The following is a 19,146-nucleotide window of genomic DNA, read 5'->3' as shown; positions in this document are numbered from 1 at the left end:
CCATGAAGTACCTGAAACATAATTATGGTAATTGAAGTTTTAGAACAGATGATAAAGGGTAGAGAACAGCAGACTCCATACCTTAAGTTTGCTTCATCAGAGTTGCCTGGGGAAATTAAAAGCAAAAGAAATTCCTGAGTGAACCCCAGGGATGGATTCTATTAGGAGAGTTTCCTTAGAATCATTTCCCAGATTCTTTTGTTGCAACATCAAGTTGGGGAACTGCAAAAGAAAAACCAGGGTCCCAAGAGGACAAGGACTACATTTGAAATCATTGCTACATTCCCCAACACCAAGCAGACTCCCAGTTTTTGAATGAGTCCTAAATCAACCTTGGCTATCCAAATGTCTCCTAGATAACCCACTAGGATTCTATCAGGTGACTGGGTCAGGAGTGGAGGTTCAAACACCATCCTGCATACAACTACCCAACTGATGTCAGGTAAATGAGATGAGCTGTTGAAAATCTAGGTGAGTATAGAGTAGAATGAAGAGTGGAAAAGGAAGAATGAGGATTTCCTCTTTCTTCCAAAGATGGCAGAGGCGTTTTTACTCCACTTAGTTCTTAAAAACTAAAACGTCTGGGCACCACACTTGATCTCAAGGTCCTGAGCTCAAGCCCCATGTTGGGTGTGGAGCCTACTTTAAGAAAAAAAAAAAAAAAGTCAAATGTCATCTTCACTGTAACAAAGAAAACAGGAACCCTCAAATTATAAACCATGACTACATCTGCTAACACAATAAAATCAGGACTGAAACCATACAGACATCCACAGAAAACCTTAAGTCAGAGTACAGTCATGTGTCACAGTGCTAAAAGGCCCTCCTAATGATCCTTTGAAGAGGGGAAAGGAAATTAGGGATATGGTCATGTCCCCAAAGGATAGAGATAGCATCAGTACTTCCTTTTTATGGCCAAACAGCATTCCATTCCATGTATACAGATTTTGTCTATCCACCAGCTGATTGGCAGCTGATTGGTGGTTTCCACTTTTTGGTTATTTTGAATGCTATGAACATTTGCATGCAAACCTAAGCTGTAGGCTTGTTTTCATTTCTCCTGGGTAGAATTCTCCTAGGAATAAAATCGCTGAGTCATATGGTAATTCTACATTTAACGTGTTTTGAGACCTCTTCTCATAAAGTAAATGTGTTCATCTGTTTTATGATGTTTTCTCCCATAATAAACATGTTTCCAGGTCATGAAATATTCTTCCACACTAACAGTGCCCTGTGTCAAAACAATCACATTTCAGAACTATCCTGAAGACACCCCAGTCAGATATAGGTAGGAAAAACTCAGGGGGAAGAAAATCAACAAAGAAAATGAAAGAAATGGAGAAGTCACTACAGAGGAAAACCACATTAGAAACAGACTGAACATGCTGAAAAGCACATCAACTGAAATGAGGACAGGATCTGAAGCAAAGCAGTTTAAACATATCTGGAATCGTGTTCAATGAGAACAGAAGAGAAAAAAAGAGATTCCTAAAATGCAGTGAATGGAAGCTCTGCACTCCAGTCGGAAGGCAGGTAAGACCAGTGTCAACACCCAGATGGCTTAGTTACTGAGCTTCAAAGAAATCAAGTCGGTGACTGTTCAGCCAGGTCACTTAGGAGCATAGGGGCAAGGGAACCAGCCACCCATGATAGAAAAACATTTATATAAATAAAGACCCTGAACATTTTCAAACATGGTCCCTGTAAGTTGTTTTAGAAAAGATCTGGTGTTGAAATTCAGCCAAGACATGGTTTAAGAACAAACCCAGTTAACATTGATCGGGGGTAGGGTGACAATAGCATTTAAATAAACATTATCACTTCAACTACAAAAATTAAAATAAACTACAAAAATTAACAGTATGCAAATAAGCCTGTTATAATTTTAACCCTGCTAGACTAGAAATAATCTCAATGATTTAGTGCCCCCCAAATAGCTTGTGTACACTCTTAATACAAAGGACCTTAAATCCTTAGAATCCAATTTCACTACTTATCACCTTCTGCCACTATCTTGTCAACCCAGCCATCCTAACATAACCTCTTTCCACACTTCTGATGAAACCCAGGATCCTTCCTCTTTCCCATCTCCAAAACCAGTGTGGCTGATCATCTTCAAAATTCTGCCCCCCAAATTTAGGATTGCTGTTTTAGATCACTACTAACTCCAAAAATGGCTAACTATCCAGCAGCAAGTATTTTATAATGCCAAAAAATAGAAAATTGTTCTCCATAATACTGCAAGAACTCAAACAAAAGCTGAATTAAGTACTTTCCTTAGGTTTAGTCATATCCAATTGCCAACCCCTGACCATGTTTGACCCCCAAAACAAGTCCTTTCATATGGTCCAACCTAACTTCTTAGGTCTTATCCAGTTCTGATTCAGACCATGTCCTGTTAATCAGTACTAGGGGCTGGCCGCAATGTGGGGTAATGGAGGCCAGCAAATAAAGGGAGAAAGGGTGCCTATGCCAGGTCTATCACCCTGACTCAAATTTCACTTAGAAGTAGGCTCCACGCCCAGTGTGGGGCTTGAACTCGCACCCCTGAGAGACTTAACTGCATATGTTCTACCCACTGAGCCAGCTAGGAGCTCCCCTGCCCAGACCCCAAATACATTCTTGATCCCTACGTGTTCATCTGCACTTGGATTACTAGTACATTAGATTTTTACCCAACTTCCACTGTTCAAGCTGACCTTCATATCAAGTGCTTCAAAGAACAAAGAATCCCACCCATATCAAACTGCTCAAAGTACAAAACAATTTGCAATACATGCTGTATACCACTAAGAATCTTAGATTCCCATCTATTCCAACCCTTTTGGCCAACTTCATCTTTTATTACATACTTAGAGTATCAGAGTAATTCTGTCTCCAAGAGACATCTCCAAATTAGCACTGGACGGCAAACCAAAAAAAATTACACCTTACAATTCTTCAGGCAAGAGCACAACTTTATTTTCACCTATAATAAACCACAATTGACAACAACAAAGGAGACTGTGCAGTTCAACTTTTTATTTTAATAAAATCAGAATATGCACAGCACATGCAGTGCTAGCATCTAAACTAATACAATAAGCAATTACTAAAGCTACAGTGACTTGAAGTTCAATCTTTACATTCAGCAAGTTTAAATCCATTCTTATGTGATTTTTTGAAACGTTTATTTAACTGAAAATATTGCTTACTGATAAAACTTGCTTAAATGCTGCCGCTGAATGTACAAGTCACTGAATATGCCAATACAACAAAGATAACCACATGTTTGAGGATTGCAATGTGCCAGACATTCACTGAAAAAAAAAATACACACAACTAAACAAAACTCACGCAACAAACATCTGAGAATCTGGACACTTCTTATCAGTGTTTTTGAAGTGTATCATTAATATCTTAAGACAAGTGTATCAAAACCTTGGCATGATTTAATTTCAAGTCGCCAATTTTGTTTTTACTAACATCAGAAAGTTATGGCTACACTGCCAATGCCGGGTCTGCTTAATTTGACTTAAGAGTTTAATATGACTTAACATTAAAAGCTCACACTACCCCGAAATATATAATTTCACGCATACGGTGACATTCAACATTCAAGTGCCAGTGTTTTTGTACTGTCTTTTGGTCAAGTTTCTTTAAACTTTCAAAGAATCACTTTTAGGCTTACAAAAATAAATATTTGTCAAAATGTTCAATAAATATTACATAAAACTAGCAGCAAAAAGTATCTAGAAATCTGTCGTGTGCAAATAGTTTTCTTCCCAACTATTATTCCCGTGGTCCCAAATAAATTTTAGAATCTAGTCCCATCCCCTTCCTAGACAAGCTGCGTTCAACAATCTCCAAGAGACAAAATAAGATTGGAAGTTTAAGGACACGCACACAAGACATATATATAAAATTCTCTGAATGTGCAATAAAAGAAGTACTTTGTAAAAAGTTATGGGCAAAATGTACAAGGGCCTAAACCTAGACTAATTGAAATAGCACCATAACAAATGACCTCAATACTGTCAAGTGCACCTACTTAATAAAAGTTTTAGAACAAGGCACAATACACTTGAAAATCTATTGCACTTTAGGAAATTTTTGCCATCTTCCTATGCCACTGTAAAAAGATTGAGCGTTTTGATCACCGCATTCTGGCCACAAAATTAGCACAGAATTCAAAGTGGCAGAGGCATTTTAGTGGTGGACAATGCTCATCTTTGGCCAGATTTAGCATAAACAGACTATAAATACAATGGAAACCTATGCAACTAAAACTGACTAAAACTGCACTGTAGAGCAGAATTGACACCTTGTGCAGTTATGTACATATTTCCAACCTGTGTGATCTCAAAGATTTCAGTTTGTTACTCTTCTGGAGCCATTTTTACAAAGTCTATAGTAAGCCAGTTTAACATCTCAACGCAGCTTGAACAGAGTAATGTGAATCGGCATTTAAAATAAAGCCTGCTGCATTAATTCTTCCTGTTCATACCCTCTTGACCAAAAAACATCAACACTAGCATGCGTTATTAGACCAAAAATCACCCAGGGCCCCAAGGAGGGCTGGTCATTGCTGTGGTCAGCCATTCTACCATTTCAATTTCATTTATGGCAGGCATTTAAAAAGTCTAAGTAGATGAATTCTCCTAAAAACCTATTTCAAGTTATCAGACCTTTAAACTTTCCCTGTAATAATATGCCCACATTTGGCTAGCTCATAGTTAATGATCTGCCTAAACATTGAAAGAGGAATTGCTGTATTTACTTGCATTAACTTTGAAAACAGTGCTTTGAATGTATGCATGTATTCATACATCACCTCATCATGACTGGAATGGCTTGTTTAAAGACTATCAGGTTCTAAATACCTATCCAGGATAGAGTGAGCAAATCAGAACTTTAACTTAATACAGTTTGCCACATTAGAAACTAATTCCATTAATACGCTTCAAGACGTTTGTTGTTTGTTTTCCCCCAATCTGCAAGTATCAAAAAGCCCTAATGCAGGCTACCGCATAAGTTTTTTTCCTTATAATATTTATGGATGAATCGATGATTCCTGTTAAGTTGTATCACACCTGTGTGCCAAGGTTTGATTTTAGCCCAAGTTCAGTAAATTTATTTTGTCAAAACAATTGATATCTTGAGCATTACTGAGCCAACAGGACATCAAAATAAAAAGTTGTCTAAAGTTAAAGGCACAGTACATTAACAAACAAATGATCCTCAGTCACAAAATTATAAATGCAGTTTGGGATGGGGGTTGGCGGGAGGGGAGTTAATCCAAACTACAGCAATGAAGTCTTCGAACCACCTTTCTGAACAGGGCTGCTGATTGTTCCTTTCATCTCTTCATGTGACCTTGAGCTCCCTTAAAAAAAAAATTTCAGTGGAGAATCACAGCTGGTAATGTACTGCGAGTTCTTGAAGCTACACAAGGTATAGTCTGGCTAAGTTACATGTGGTTTCCATATTAGCTTGTTTGGCAGGGTGACCTACTGCAAAGCAGGTTCAGTTACCCCACCAGTCAACCCCCTGGGAGTTATAATTTCCTCCATATCCATCACTGTTGTAAAAGCCTCCATAGCCACCTAATGAGAGATTTAAAAAAAGAGAGAAATTAATTAAGTCATCCACTGTTCAACATAATCTTTCCCTTCTTTAAATACTTTGATGTCAAATTACGAAAAGCAATCTATAGGGTCGAACTTCCGCAATGTTTTTAATTACACTTTGAAAAACACGACTAGGAGGAAGAAGCCCTTCCCCAAAGATAGGTTAGAAATTCACATTACCTCCACCAAACCCTCTGCTGCTGCCGTGGCCACCTCCACCGCTGCGGCTGCTGCCTGCACGGCTACTGCTGAAGCTGGAACTGCTGGCACCACTGCTTTGTCGATAGTCTCGGGCACCAAATCCTCCACTAAACCTACTACTGCAACGACAAATGTGCTGGTGGTTCACGGGGGAAGGAGTTCCAAATAACCCAATTCTTGTTAAATTTCCCAGGGTTCAAGTTCCAATTTTGCAATACAAATGACTCCCTATCCAGCCCTATGTTCCCTAATAGTGATCTTAAAGGCTGTAGCCATGAACAGCTGGCATTAACTGTGTAAACCCCTTCCGATGCCTCTTATGCAAAGGATGAAGGCAACCAACCAAGAAATACAAAGCCCACACAACTAAATACTAAAAAAGTGAACTGTGGACACAGCTCTTTATATACCACCTGTATGCTGCCTTACCTCTTAGATCGTCCACGACTGCTACCCTTGTAGTGGTGTTCATAAGCCATGTTTTCTAACCAAGATGGCACTTCTTGTTTAGCTTCAACAAGAAGATCCAACAAATCCTTGGTAATATTTATATTCCTCTCGTTAAAGAATGAGGTGGCAAGGCCTAAACCAGTTCCAAAAAAGTACTTGTTAAGGTCTTCCACAAAAGCATAGTATTCTTACTTTCCTACACAGAATATTAAGTAGAATACCAAGAAAAGAGATTACAAGTCACTTGTATCGCTGACTTTAACCACATCCCTCAGAAACAGAGGAGTTCTTAAGATTTAAGATCCTGGAAAGTTCTTGTCTGCGTGCATTCCACTGAAAAACCACCAGATCATCAAAAGTAACCAAACACTTACCAAGGTTTCCTACACGTCCTGTACGGCCAATGCGATGTACATATTCTTCAATATCACTTGGCAAGTCAAAGTTGATAACATGTTTCACATTTGAAATGTCCAGTCCTCTTGCTGCTACCTGGAAAATAACTTTTGTTATACATGGCGCACTTAAAGCCAGAAGTTGAACATGCTGAACTCAAAAGTGAGAAGGTCTTTATACATACTGCTGTAGCCACTAAAATTGGGCTTTTTCCTGAGCGGAACTGGTGAAGGGCCTCTTCTCTGTCTCTCTGAGATCGATCTCCATGAATACTGGTACAAGCATATCCTTCATGGTACAAGAAATCCTCCAGAGAATCTGCACCTTTTTTGGTCTCCACAAACACTAATGTCAGTGAATCCTTGCCTGATTGTGAAAAATTACCAAGTTTTTGTCACTAATAGGGACTTAGTTCTTTTTACATTTAGTAAAACAAGCAAATAGAAGTAAATAAAAAGCCAGGCTTTTAACAGAATATTCTGAATGGGGAGGAAAAGCAGTAAAGGGGATCCAAGCGGATTCTCATTACTACCTAAGCCACTAGAATGATGCTAACATTGTCATTTACCTGTTGCATTTAGAAGGTCAAGCAAAAATGACCGTTTGTCAGACTCTTCCACCCAAACTACTTTCTGTGTTATGTTCTCAGAGGTAGAGCCAACTCTTCCTACAGCTAAAAAGATATATTCATCTAAGAAATCACGAGCCAGCATCTGAAAGGGAAAAAAAAATGTTTATTATCCACCGAGATCAACAAATTCCTAAGTAAATAAAAGTTGCAGCATCAAACAATACCTGTATTTCCTTAGGGAATGTAGCACTAAACATCATAGTGTGGCGGACACCCTTTGGAGGCATAGTATCTTGTTCAACTATTCTACGTATCTGAGGTTCAAAACCCATATCCAACATCCGATCAGCTTCATCTAACACCAAGTATCTGTCAAGTTTAGAATTTAAGGAAAAAGTTTTAGTGTAACTGTTATTAAAATTAATATATTCATTTTGATAGTTATATCCCTCATACTGCATGACTGGACGCATGTACACAAGACCCAAGCCCAGGATTTCGGCCATCATTCACAAGCACACAGCAAAACTAGCACTTACTACTTTTCACTCTGTCCCAATCTGGTCATTCTCAGCCTCTACTAAAAGCTTGTTGATTTTCCGACATTAAAATTACAATTAGCAAACTTTTTATAAAAGAGGACTAAGATAAAACCACTTTTCAAATCTTAAAATGTCAACAATGCTGATTAACTACAAAACTAATGACCAGGGGTGCCTGGGTGGCTCAGTGTCTGAAGGCAGACACAGGTCATGGTCCCAGAGTCCTAGGATAGAGCCCTGTCCAGGTCTCCCTGCTAGGCAAGGAGTCTGCTTCTCCCTCTTCCTCCTCCCCACTGCTCATGCTGTTCTCTTTTTCAAATAAATACATAAATCTTTTTTAAAAAGAATCCATAATTTAAGCAATCCTATATTTAAAAAAACACACTAAAGGCCAGTAATTTAAAAAACTACATTTTATGCATTTAAAAATTAACATACTTGCAGAAATCTAATCCAATCTTTCCTCTTTCCATCATATCCACTAGTCGTCCTGGAGTAGCTACTAACAAGTGGCATCCACGTTCTAAGTCTCGAATCTGCTGACCTATATCAGCACCACCATAAACCACGCAAGGTCGAACTCTAGATCGGTATGAAAACTGAAAGAAATTTTATCAATTTCAAGGCCAACTCTCACATGGTCATAAAATATTTCATTATAATCAATGAGAAAGCTAATAATCCATGAAATGCATACTTACTTTCCTGGCTTCCTCATAGATCTGTACTGCCAATTCTCTAGTTGGTGCTAATACCAAGGAGATAGGGTATTGCTTGCGACGCCCATACCTTCCATTTTCCTAAGAAGTAATTTAAGGAAGTTATATTTGTAACATTCTTTATCAAAAAAAAAAAAAAAAAAAAAAAACGGGATCCCTGGGTGGCGCAGCGGTTTGGCGCCTGCCTTTGGCCCAGGGCGCGATCCTGGAGACCCGGGATCGAGTCCCACGTCAGGCTCCCGGTGGATGGAGCCTGCTTCTCCCTCTGCCCTCTCTCTCTCTCTCTCTCTCTCTATCATAAATAAATAAAGAAAAAAATATTTAAAAAAAAAAAAACTATTACAACATAATTCCCTTCTGTAATTCACTGATTACACTTGAAAATTCATTCTCATTAAGTAACTTGGAATAAGTACAAAGTTCCTTATAAAGAACTCTCAGCAGCTACCTCCAAAGTTCTATAATGTCCTATTTATAGTGGCACCTGCCTGGCTCAGTCGGTAGAGAATTGGGGTGGTGAGTTCAAGCCCCAAGTTGGGCATAAAGCTTACTTTAAAAATAATGTCCCATTTAACAATATTTACCTTCATGGCTCTCAAAGCCTCGCCTGGACCATCTGAATAAATCTGACTTAGGATGGGCAAGAGAAACGCTGCAGTTTTTCCAGACCCTATTTAAGAGAAAGCATAATCTAATTCAACCACAGAAAAACCTACTCATTATTTTTTAATAAGTATTGGTAGATGAGTTTAACTGCCCTATTACTAATGTTTTACTTTGTACCCAAATAAATGTTCTAAAAAATAACACCAAAGTTAAAAATACCAAGAAGTGACTTCTTTGACCCACCCGTAGGTCAGATGTAACAGAAGTCAAGAAACTAAGACCCAGCGTATTTATCTTTGTAAATAAAGCTTTGTTGGAATTCCGCCATGCCCAAGTTACAGTCCATCGGTGTTTTCACACTCCAACAGGAAAAATGAGCAAATTGGCGATAGAGACCACATGACCCATAAAACCAAATTTGTTTACTTTCTTCCCTTATAGAAGGATACCTAACTCACTTCTTTGCATTTGTATGTGTAAGAAAACAGCAATTTTGCCTCAAAAGTGAGGTCAATTTCTAACACTTCCTTGTAGGTACTGATAGTGTACAAACGATGACATTCTCACTTCCATAGGGTAGGAAAACTACCAAATGATTACTATACTTTTTTAATGGGGATGGGAGATTTGCCACTCTCATATTGGTCAAACTCACCAATATAGCAAAACTTGTACTCAATTTAGAGGCTCTAACTACATCCATTCCCAAAAGATGGGAGGTGCTCCTTTCCCACAAAGGCATCTTTTTCCCTTGGCCACATTCCTATGGATCACAGACTATTCTATACTCTTATCCTTATTCCAGATGCAATAATATTAATAGTTCTCATTTCCCACCAATGCACAGACAATAACCTATCCTTATTGCAGTAATTCCAGGCTGAGGACTTTCTATAGGCTCCCCAAGACATCCCAATGAGAATACTAGTGATAACATAAAATCCAAAGGTCTAAGACAAGAAATACCAAGCCAAGTACTGCATGCCCATATTAAAGAATACCAGTTAGGCTACATCTGGGACTCATGTTTCCCTTATGAAACTTAGATACCCCATGTGTTTTCTTGGTACTAGTTTTACAAGAGCAAACCTAATTACAGTATTCTTGACAATTTTTTACTCTATCAAGTAAACTTACCCGTTTGGGCACAAGCCATCAAGTCTCTTTTCTCTTTGATAATAGGAATAGCATGCTTTTGCACTGGAGTTGGGCGAGTATAACGAGTAAGCTCAATATTTCCCATAATAATTTCTCCCATTTCAACATCACTGAACTGTCAAGAAATTCAGAGTTAAATAGGTAGAAATGCTATCTGGAGCCACTTTTACTATACACGAATAATATGGGGGAAAAACTCCTAACAATTTGATTTGTACTTTACAGCTGCTTTAAATGAAAAGACCTATTTTGAGAAAAGTCAACCTCCCCAGGCTCAATACACATTGGAGAAGTCGGGGTTCTTCCTGTATTTCTATTTCCAATTATTAGCAATGTTAACACTGAACTCAATCTTCCCCTTTCCATAACCAATGAGGCATCTTTTTAATTAACTAAAAAAATAAAGCAGGCACACTCTGCATTTGCTTTTAGGAAGCCCACCTCATTTTGATGTGCTGTGGAAAAGTTTATACACGCCCCTCTGTGTCTTAACAACTCAAGCACAAATACTTACACTTTCAATATGTGGAGGACAATTGTTGCCTGTTGCCTCAACTGGAATGTCGTCATATTTCTCAAAGTTAATCCCAGTGTTTCCTCCCGAAAAGAGTTCCCTAAAATCAAAAGAGTAGTAAGTTTACTTGTTATATTAGCTAATGAGGCTTTACTCACAATTGATATACATTTCAAAAACTTACTGTTCCAAGCGTTCACTTGGTGGGAGCGGTTTTGACCAGTCATCTTCGTCTGATTTGTCACACCAGCGACTATTTCCACCACGTTCAAATTTGCCAAAGCCACCTCTATCACCACGGCTGCCAATGCCGTCATAGTCACTCCGGCCACGATCATCAAACCTGAATAGCATAACGAACTTATCAGTATCATATCACTTAACCACTATCAGATTCCTGTATCTATAACTACAACTGTACCAAAAGAGAAGTGGAATTGTTCATTATGGCTAACTTCAAGGATGTCAATTTTGCTTACTCTTGAAAATAAGGCCCTTTAATTAATCAGATCATATGTGTCATTTACTTAGCTTTACTTTCAAAATTAAGTATCCTTGATTTCTGTAAAATTATACAGCCTACACAGGCCTCATACATGCTGGAATTAAGAACCAAGTCTCAAATATCTGCTATCAGCACATAACACCTTTATTTAAACTTCTCATCCAAAAATATTTTAGGGGTAGGAAAGAGAAGAAAACAGCACACCAAATAATTGTCCCAGTTATACTAGAATGTTGTTTTAAAAGGACAATCAATTTACCTGTGTGACAGACTTTGGATAAAAGGTAGAAAATAATCCTTACCTGAATTAAAGATGTTTTTAGTTTTAGACCTGTTTGCGAAAAATCAGGACACACAGGACTAACCACAGCTATTAGGCGCATGAGGTCAGTTCACCACTTGTGTAATCAAAAATATAAGGTGTTTAAAATTGTCATATAGAATAACCACAAAAAATCTCAACCATAGGCCATTCACTAAACTTACTCCTTTAAATATAAATAAAACTAAAGAAATATAAAAGTAACGGATTTCATTACACCTGGGGCATTCTTATTCTCATCTAATTTCTACATAACAAGTTCAATTTAGTTAAGAAAGACCTCTTATAACTAGGAAAATAGGATTATATAGACATAATGCTTAACATCCAAATAGGTGGTCTATTAAGGGAAAAAAAATCATGCTTTAATGGTCAGAGTAAAAGAATGAGTACTCATCAAATTAAAGACCAATTCCTGAATTGCATACACAAGACACAAAGATCAATAAAAATCACTTACCTTCCTCTTGATCCACTGCCACGATCACTAAAGAAACTAGATTTCCCTCTTGAATCACTACGAGATCCAAAACTGCTGTATGCATCCTTATCTTTACTAGAACTCCACCCTGAACTGTCTTTATCGTAGAATCCTTCAATAAAAAAAAAAAAGCAAACCCATTTTTTTATTAATCAGAAGTTTACAATACCTAGGTCTCTGAATTTAAAACCCTCTACTACTATCTTATCTCTGTGAACTGGAAAGATAATGGAAATATTCCTATCATGGTACTAGAAGACAAACAAGATTTAGAGCTGGTTCACAATGGCACACAAAATTGTTCAGATTTTTAATTCTCCACTAGAAAATACTGTGCACTAAATGGAGCAATTTGACAGTCTACAAGTGTTATAAATGAATAAAATACCACTTCTAAAAAGGCCTATAAAAAAAAATGTTTTAAGTCCACCACAATTACCATTCATTTTATAGATGTATACAAGTTTACACTAGGAAACAGTTACCACTGCTTCAATGTTTCTTAGAGGTGATGTTTATTTGCATTCCTAAATGTGTCAGATTACTTGATTTGATACAGGATTTTCCACCTTCAAAAGTAAAAAAGTAGAGCAATGCTCTGTTCACATGAAATATACTCTCAGACAAGAATCAGGAATATCTAGAAAAAAAGGGAAGTGCTCATCCCTTTACACTTTTGGTGTGGGCAGATACCTAGGGTACAACTATAAACATTCAACAGAGAATGAAAAATGTGTGAATTAGCCCAACAGGTAGAGGGTTTAAAGACTAGTAGTAGAGGATTTAAACTAATTTCAATAGCACTTCATTAAATAGAGATTGTTTATAAGTTACTTTCCTTCAGCCTAATGCCTCTACCATTAGCCAGTCAGGTGATCGACAGCCTTAGCTAGCAATAAGAAAACTGAATTACATGTCTAGCCTTCTTCCAGTTCTAAAACCTCTGATACTGCCTCTTCCCTTTGATCTCTCACTGCAATCAAGAGGGAAAAGCACTAAATAGGTATGGAGCCAATTTCAGCTAGAACACTTTAAGAATGAGAGAATCTAAGACAAAATATGCAGTAACTAGGAACAATGATACTATAGTTAAGAAATTATAATACAGATTTTATAGCCATTTATCACCAAGGACAGGGAAGCTACTATAAAGACTAAACATGCACATGAAGGAATGACAGCAAACCCCAAGTTTCTGGGATTTCTTCACCCTTCCAATTCTGTCTTAGCATCTTCCCTTAACCTTTAGTTTTCTAAAACTTCATTTTTCCTCCAAGCCTCAAATCACCTATTTTATGAATATACAGCACCCAAACAATCGTCCCATAACGAATTATCTACTAGTTATCACTACATTACAAACATAACCATTAAAGACCAGGGGTTGTGATACGTTTCAGACAAAACTTTTCAAATGAAGCAGTTAAGCCCAAGGAGATGAAACCAGAGAGTCACTCCCAACTTCCTGGGAGCATGCCCAGTGTTATGATCTGTTTATAATCTGTTAACTATTCTGCAATAACCCATCTTTCGACAGTTTTGCAAAACACAAATAACTGGGTTATCCATGCAATTTGGTTTACATAGTAGGATGCCTACTCACCTTTTTCAAATTGAAATCACGATGTAAATAATTATAAACACAAATCACAAAGTACAACACCAGTAAAATTGTACAAAACCATGCCCTTGGCCACAAAGAAATGTGACATAGCAAACAGAAAATTTTCCACTGCATGACTTTAGAGGAGTTTTCCCAAAGTGCCTCATTTTTCCCTAGGCTTCAACTTCTAAACACAAGAATTAGGTCCACCAAGTTACTTGACTTACCTTTAGTAGCTTCTCTATTCCTTAAATGAGGAGGAATATAGCGCCCCTCTAGAAAAAAATATATATATAAAATTAAAAGCCAAAACTTCAAGTTAAAGCTTTTTACCAAAATTCAGGCTACTAAAAAATGCTCTTGGAAAAAACTTTTTTAGGATCTAGCCTTCCAGTCTGACTGAGAGGGAGAAAACGAATCTGTTTTTACTTTAAATGGTTATTGCTTTTTAAGAACTTTAAAAAGGGAAGGGGAGGACAAAGTTTTAGTAAATAAAAATCCTTATCTTGAAATCCACAAATAAATATAACTTGCCACTAGTGGTTAATGTAACACAAGTTTTTTTAAAGGCCAATTATTATTAAAAAAAAATAAAATAATAAAGGCCAATTATTCCAGAGAACAGTCATAAACAGAAACTGTTACAACATAAATATTACCATAACAACCTAAAACAATTGTAAAAAGTCATGCAATTAGACACTAAGAGGCTTTTTTGTTTCCATCCAGTTAAGTTCCCAAAAAAAGACTATACATATTAAGGAAAAACTGCAAAGGTGAAAGAATTTCAAGGAACTGAGAGTTTTAATTTTAACTTGGGGTTTGAGGAGTCTATAGTCAACTGTTGTTCTGTACACGCAGGCAAGACAACAACCTAGACAATGGATGAGAAGCAAAAGCAAATAATGTATATCCACCAAGTAAAGGAAAGCCAACCTGCTTTAGTACTAATAAATCGCAATTTTATACTTTCTTTTCCAACTTTTGGGTTGAATTAAATATTAAAGATCTCTATTAGGATGATCAACTCTTAAAAGATCTTTTAACATGGCAAATAACATGAAATATAAAAAAATACCAAGTAACTCTATGCCCCCAGTGAGGCCCTTCTTGCCTAAAAATGAGGCCACATCCTTTACCACCTAACGGTGCTTGGAAAAAAAAAAAATTAATGCTTCCACATCCTACAGCCTATATCCATTTCCGGCCTCCTTTGGGGCAGGGTGGGGGAATTATAGAAAGAGACTTGACCTAAAGGAATCTGAAGCAGGTCTACTGCCAAATAATAAACCACCTATACTGGGGCACCTGGGTGGCTCAGGGGTTGAGCAGCTGCCTTTGGCTCAGGTCATGATCCCAGGGTCCTGGAATGGAGTCCCTCATTGGGTTCCCCACAGGGAGCCTGCTTCTCCCTCTGCCTCTCTCTGTGTCTCTCATGAATAAATAAAATCTTTTAAAAAAAATAAATTCAAAAAAATCACCTATACCTTAATACTAATCTGTAACAAATCTTAAAAAAACTCTGAAAAAACAGAATTGAAATAAAACTTTTATACCTAACTTTTCAAAAAAAATGATTTAATTCAGCATTTAAAATCCTAACCACCATCTCAAGATTCAGTATAGCCTTGTTCGATCATGAAGTCTCATGTTCGTCACAGGAAACGGTTAGCTGTAGCTAACCAACGTTGAATGTTCCCTTTACTGGATTTAATTCTGGTAAAGTCACTGTAACAGGAATAAACACATTCCCACAACCTCTTTAAGTTGGGCTAGAGATTCATAATGGACATAATCAAACTCTTCCAAAGATAATTTGTGCGTTGTATCAAGTTCTCTTTTTTTAAATTCATGAGACACACAGAGAGAAGCAGACACAGGCAGAGGGAGAAGCAGGTTCCATGCAGGGAGCCCGATCCTGGGTCTCCAGGATCACGCCCTGGGCTGAAGGTGGCGCTAAACCACTGAGCCACCTGGGCTCCCCCTATCAAGTTCTTTTTAATGATTGTACTCAAGAATCTGAGACCCTTTTATTATCAAAAGGCCACAATGCTTCTAGTAAGTCCAATGAAACACTAAATTATTAAAGCTCTAATAGTCAAGAAATCCATAAAATGGTTTACTTACTGCTTGCTGTACTTCCTCCACTCTGATTATCTGAAGAGTTCAGGTCTAGGCCAGCAAACTAGAAGAGAGTTTTAAATGGTTAGCAGCCCGTGTGCTGAAATATTACACTAAGAGAAAACTAGTCCTGTCCTCTAACATTGAATAAACCCTAGTTGCCCTGCCTGCTTAATGGGGCTGATGTGAAACTTGTCTAAGCAAACACAAAATAGCAGTAACTGTTTATACTCTAGAAACCAGCACACTAGGATGCTACTACCTGGTAAAAATTGGATCCAAATTTAAGTCATTTGACTAAAAATGAATTTTCCCTGTAACATTTTCCATGGTAAAAGTTCCAAGAAACTAAAATTATTTTAAAATGTCAAATAGGCAAAGGAATTCATTTTTTACTCCAATCATATTTGACATTTCCAATGCCAACTTTCTACTTGGAATATTTTAAGCCTATGGAGCACGCTTTTAAAAAGACAAATTTTAACTGACCATTTCTTTGTCCTTTTACCCCTAATTATTGCACAAGCATTTTTAATTATGGGAACACTCTTAAGAACTAAGTAGATATTACCTATTTATTCTCTCATTTTCAAGACTGAGATTAGGTTCAGAAGACTTTGGACATAAATGGCACAAATGATATTCAATGTTTTTAAAGAGAACACAATTCACTACTTTTAATCTCCATTTCTACTCTCCTTCACTGGAAGCTCTAAACCTAAATATTCTACAAAAAGATCTGCTATGTTCTCATTCTGTTACGACTAACCAGAAACTACTGCAAGCAATACCAGGGGGAAAAACTGTGTCAAAAGAGACACTTTTTTAAGAAAGCCACAAAAGACCAAATCACACAGTATTGATGTCACAGAGGTGACGTTAAGTCTTCTGTTAAAAAAGCTCAAGACTGATACTGTCAAATTGCAAGCATCATCAGTGGAGTCACTGAAAACTGGAAGCAGATGCTAAATCTTAAAAAGAAATTAAGTATGGTTAAGACTTTTGGGCACCTCGCTTCCATACTTTGAATTAGCAAACAATGTTGCCTGCTTTCTGTTACAAAAGACTGATATTTAAATAAAGCCCAACGGGAACAAATATTCCTTTTGCACTTGCTACAGTACAAGTTTTGTTAATTTTACACTGGGCAAGAGAGCTTTAAAGGATACTGTAAAACTGAGGATTAAATTGTTGCAATTTTGTTATGAATTTGCTTGCTGCCTGTTTCTAACTAGTCTACTTTTTAATTATATCACAAATAAGGTTCATTCCTGCCTATAATCTTTTTAAACCGGCACCACCTATATAGAAAATGTTAAAATTGGGGATAGCCTGTGCTCTTGACAAGATATTCTATGTGCTTCATTCAACATATGACGTGTCAGCAATTTGGAGGATGTAACTGATTCATTAATGGGGGGGGGGGAATGCTCCCAGAGAAACAGGTCGTTAAATCTCTACAAATGTATTACACACTACATTAAAATCTATCAATTTGTGTCACTAAACTTCGTTTCAGGATTTTTCCGGAGTTCGTGGTTAAGCAAAAGTTTACTTAAAATCTCCAAACATCCCACCGAAAAGCTTATCCGAAGCACGGTGCCTCTGTTGCAGAGGAATTCAGACTCCTTCCACCGAAGCCCATAGCCCCTTCTCGCTCAGAGCATACGTCCTCCTCTAATCTACCCCGAAAGCTTTAGAAAAGGGGATTCCGGTTAAGATGACAGACCCGGAGTTCTGACCTATTTCACAATTTCACTGCACAGGCAGCAACAAGTCAACAACGAAACTGTTTATTTCCCCCAAGCTACATTCCGGGTATTTTTCCTCCGGCCGATTCCTGGATCAAACGTCACTAAAACCCGGGAACGGTCATACAACCCGAGGTACCGCCCAAAACAACGCGCGACCCTCGCTAAATCTTCACACAGACTATCTGGATCAAGTAAGGAAAAGGAGCTGCTCCAAGTCCCTAATCTCCCTGAAGTCTCCCCGCCGCGTTCAATCTCTATCTAGAGCCCAGCGCCACCGCGCACGCAGGGACCCATTACTCCCTCCCCTTCCCCCCACTCCTCCCCGAAATCTTCTGCGTCACAAAACTTTCCACTCCGGAAACGCGGCCTCCGCCGCCGCGGCACCCAACAAGCCATGGCCCCTGCGGAAACTGAGCCTGAGAGAAAAGGCCTACGGAAGGAAGCCCGGGAGGAACAAGATGCCATTCCATCTTCCTTTCCTGGCCCTAGCCAGCCCGGGACCCGCTCTCTCCCGCTAGTGGGCCGCAGCGCCGCCCAGCCACCCAGCCCCACACAAAGGCGGCCGCCGCCATTACCCCGAGCGAAGGCCACCCCCCCCCGCGCCGCCCCCTCCTACATTCCAGGGCCGCGTCCCTCCAGCTCACACGCACACGCACACCAATGCCGCTGCGCGCTCGCGCGCGCGCACACACACACCAACGCCGCCGAGTCTCTGGGACAGGAATCCAGGCGGCGCGCGCAATGAGAGTCGAAAGACCAAGAGGCCAAAAAGGTCCCCGTTCGCGCACCGCCACGCCACACACCCCGCCACCACCCCTGGGTCACTAACCAGTCGAGGTTCGCGCGTGCGCGTCTCGGCGAGAGCGCGCGCACCCCCTCCCCCTCCACCCGCCTGCGCACGCACACACAAAAGCCGCCATTGTGCTCGGCCCAGGGACAATACCGCGGGCCAGGCCGGAGCCCCGGCCCGAGCGAGAGCCATGACCAGTATTTCTGCCACCTTCCCGTCCCTCCACAGTTGCAAAACACTGACACTGGCCAGCCTGAGGCACTCAGGAAATGGGAGCTAAGTGCCAGTTAGCGCTGCGCCATAAGCCAAGTTAGGTCAACAACCATCCCGGTAGGCTCCTTGCAGCTCACCTGCTGGTCCAGCCCGAGCGCATTTTCCACCGCCACATGACTCATCCCTGAAGAGTACCGAGAACTCGGAGTCTTCCTCTGCTGAGTGAGTATGTTAGAATCACCGCGAAGGCCCTCTCACGGGAGAACTGCGGCTCTGGAGCGCACGGCGCGACCACGGATCTAATATACCCACTCGAAAGGCTGCTACGTCAGCACGTAAGACGTAGGCCCGCCCTCTCACACCCCACTCCCCCTGCCGCTGTGACTTCTGCCTAGCTACTGCGCGCTGGTTAAGTCCAAGCCTCGCGTGATTTCCGATTCAGTCCCGTCCCTGGCTTGTCGTCCTACCTTGGAGTTCAGCGCGCCAAATGCTGCCCTAGTTCCCTTGAGCTTCAGTTCCCCTGTTCTCCGCTAGTACCCTAGCCTGTCTTTGAGTTCTTGAGATCTCGCGATAACTCGTGTCCCGTTTTCC

General features: G+C 39.4%; 1 protein-coding gene across 2 annotated transcripts; it reads right to left on the bottom strand.

The window, feature by feature from the left end:
- Positions 1–3,006: 3,006 nt before the first annotated feature.
- Positions 3,007–18,849, bottom strand: DDX3X (DEAD-box helicase 3 X-linked). 2 transcript variants are annotated; one of them, XM_055337934.1, is made up of 17 exons: positions 18,693–18,849; positions 15,805–15,862; positions 13,905–13,952; positions 12,054–12,186; positions 10,951–11,109; positions 10,767–10,866; positions 10,232–10,367; positions 9,073–9,158; positions 8,471–8,569; positions 8,208–8,368; positions 7,452–7,596; positions 7,225–7,369; positions 6,841–7,022; positions 6,635–6,752; positions 6,240–6,393; positions 5,790–5,929; positions 3,007–5,585 (listed from the first exon to the last, which is right to left on the bottom strand). In XM_055337934.1, exons 1-17 carry the CDS (start codon positions 18,735–18,737, stop codon positions 5,506–5,508), a joined length of 1,989 nt encoding a protein of 662 aa, XP_055193909.1. In that variant the 5' UTR covers positions 18,738–18,849; the 3' UTR covers positions 3,007–5,505. The 2 variants fall into 2 exon arrangements, with proteins under 2 accessions (XP_055193909.1, XP_055193910.1); XM_055337935.1 differs by having other exon boundaries at positions 5,790–5,926.
- Between the last annotated feature and the right edge of the window lie 297 nt (positions 18,850–19,146).

Source organism: Nyctereutes procyonoides, unplaced genomic scaffold (assembly GCF_905146905.1).
Source record: "Nyctereutes procyonoides isolate TBG_1078 unplaced genomic scaffold, NYPRO_anot_genome, whole genome shotgun sequence".
Taxonomy (NCBI): Eukaryota; Metazoa; Chordata; class Mammalia; order Carnivora; family Canidae; genus Nyctereutes; species Nyctereutes procyonoides.
Note: the sequence above shows the minus strand (reverse complement) of the source record. Positions and strands in the feature narration are given on the sequence as shown.

Excerpts from the sequence above, each read along its gene's own strand:
- DDX3X (XM_055337934.1), bottom strand. The coding sequence starts at position 18,737 with ATGAGTCATGTGGCGGTGGAAAATGCGCTCGGGCTGGACCAGCAG. Across the intron at positions 6,753-6,840 it reads CAATTTTAGTGGCTACAGCA|GTAGCAGCAAGAGGACTGGA; the intron begins GTATGTATAAAG and ends GTTATTTTCCAG. Across the intron at positions 5,930-6,239 it reads AGTCGTGGACGATCTAAGAG|TAGTAGGTTTAGTGGAGGAT; the intron begins GTAAGGCAGCAT and ends TTGTCGTTGCAG.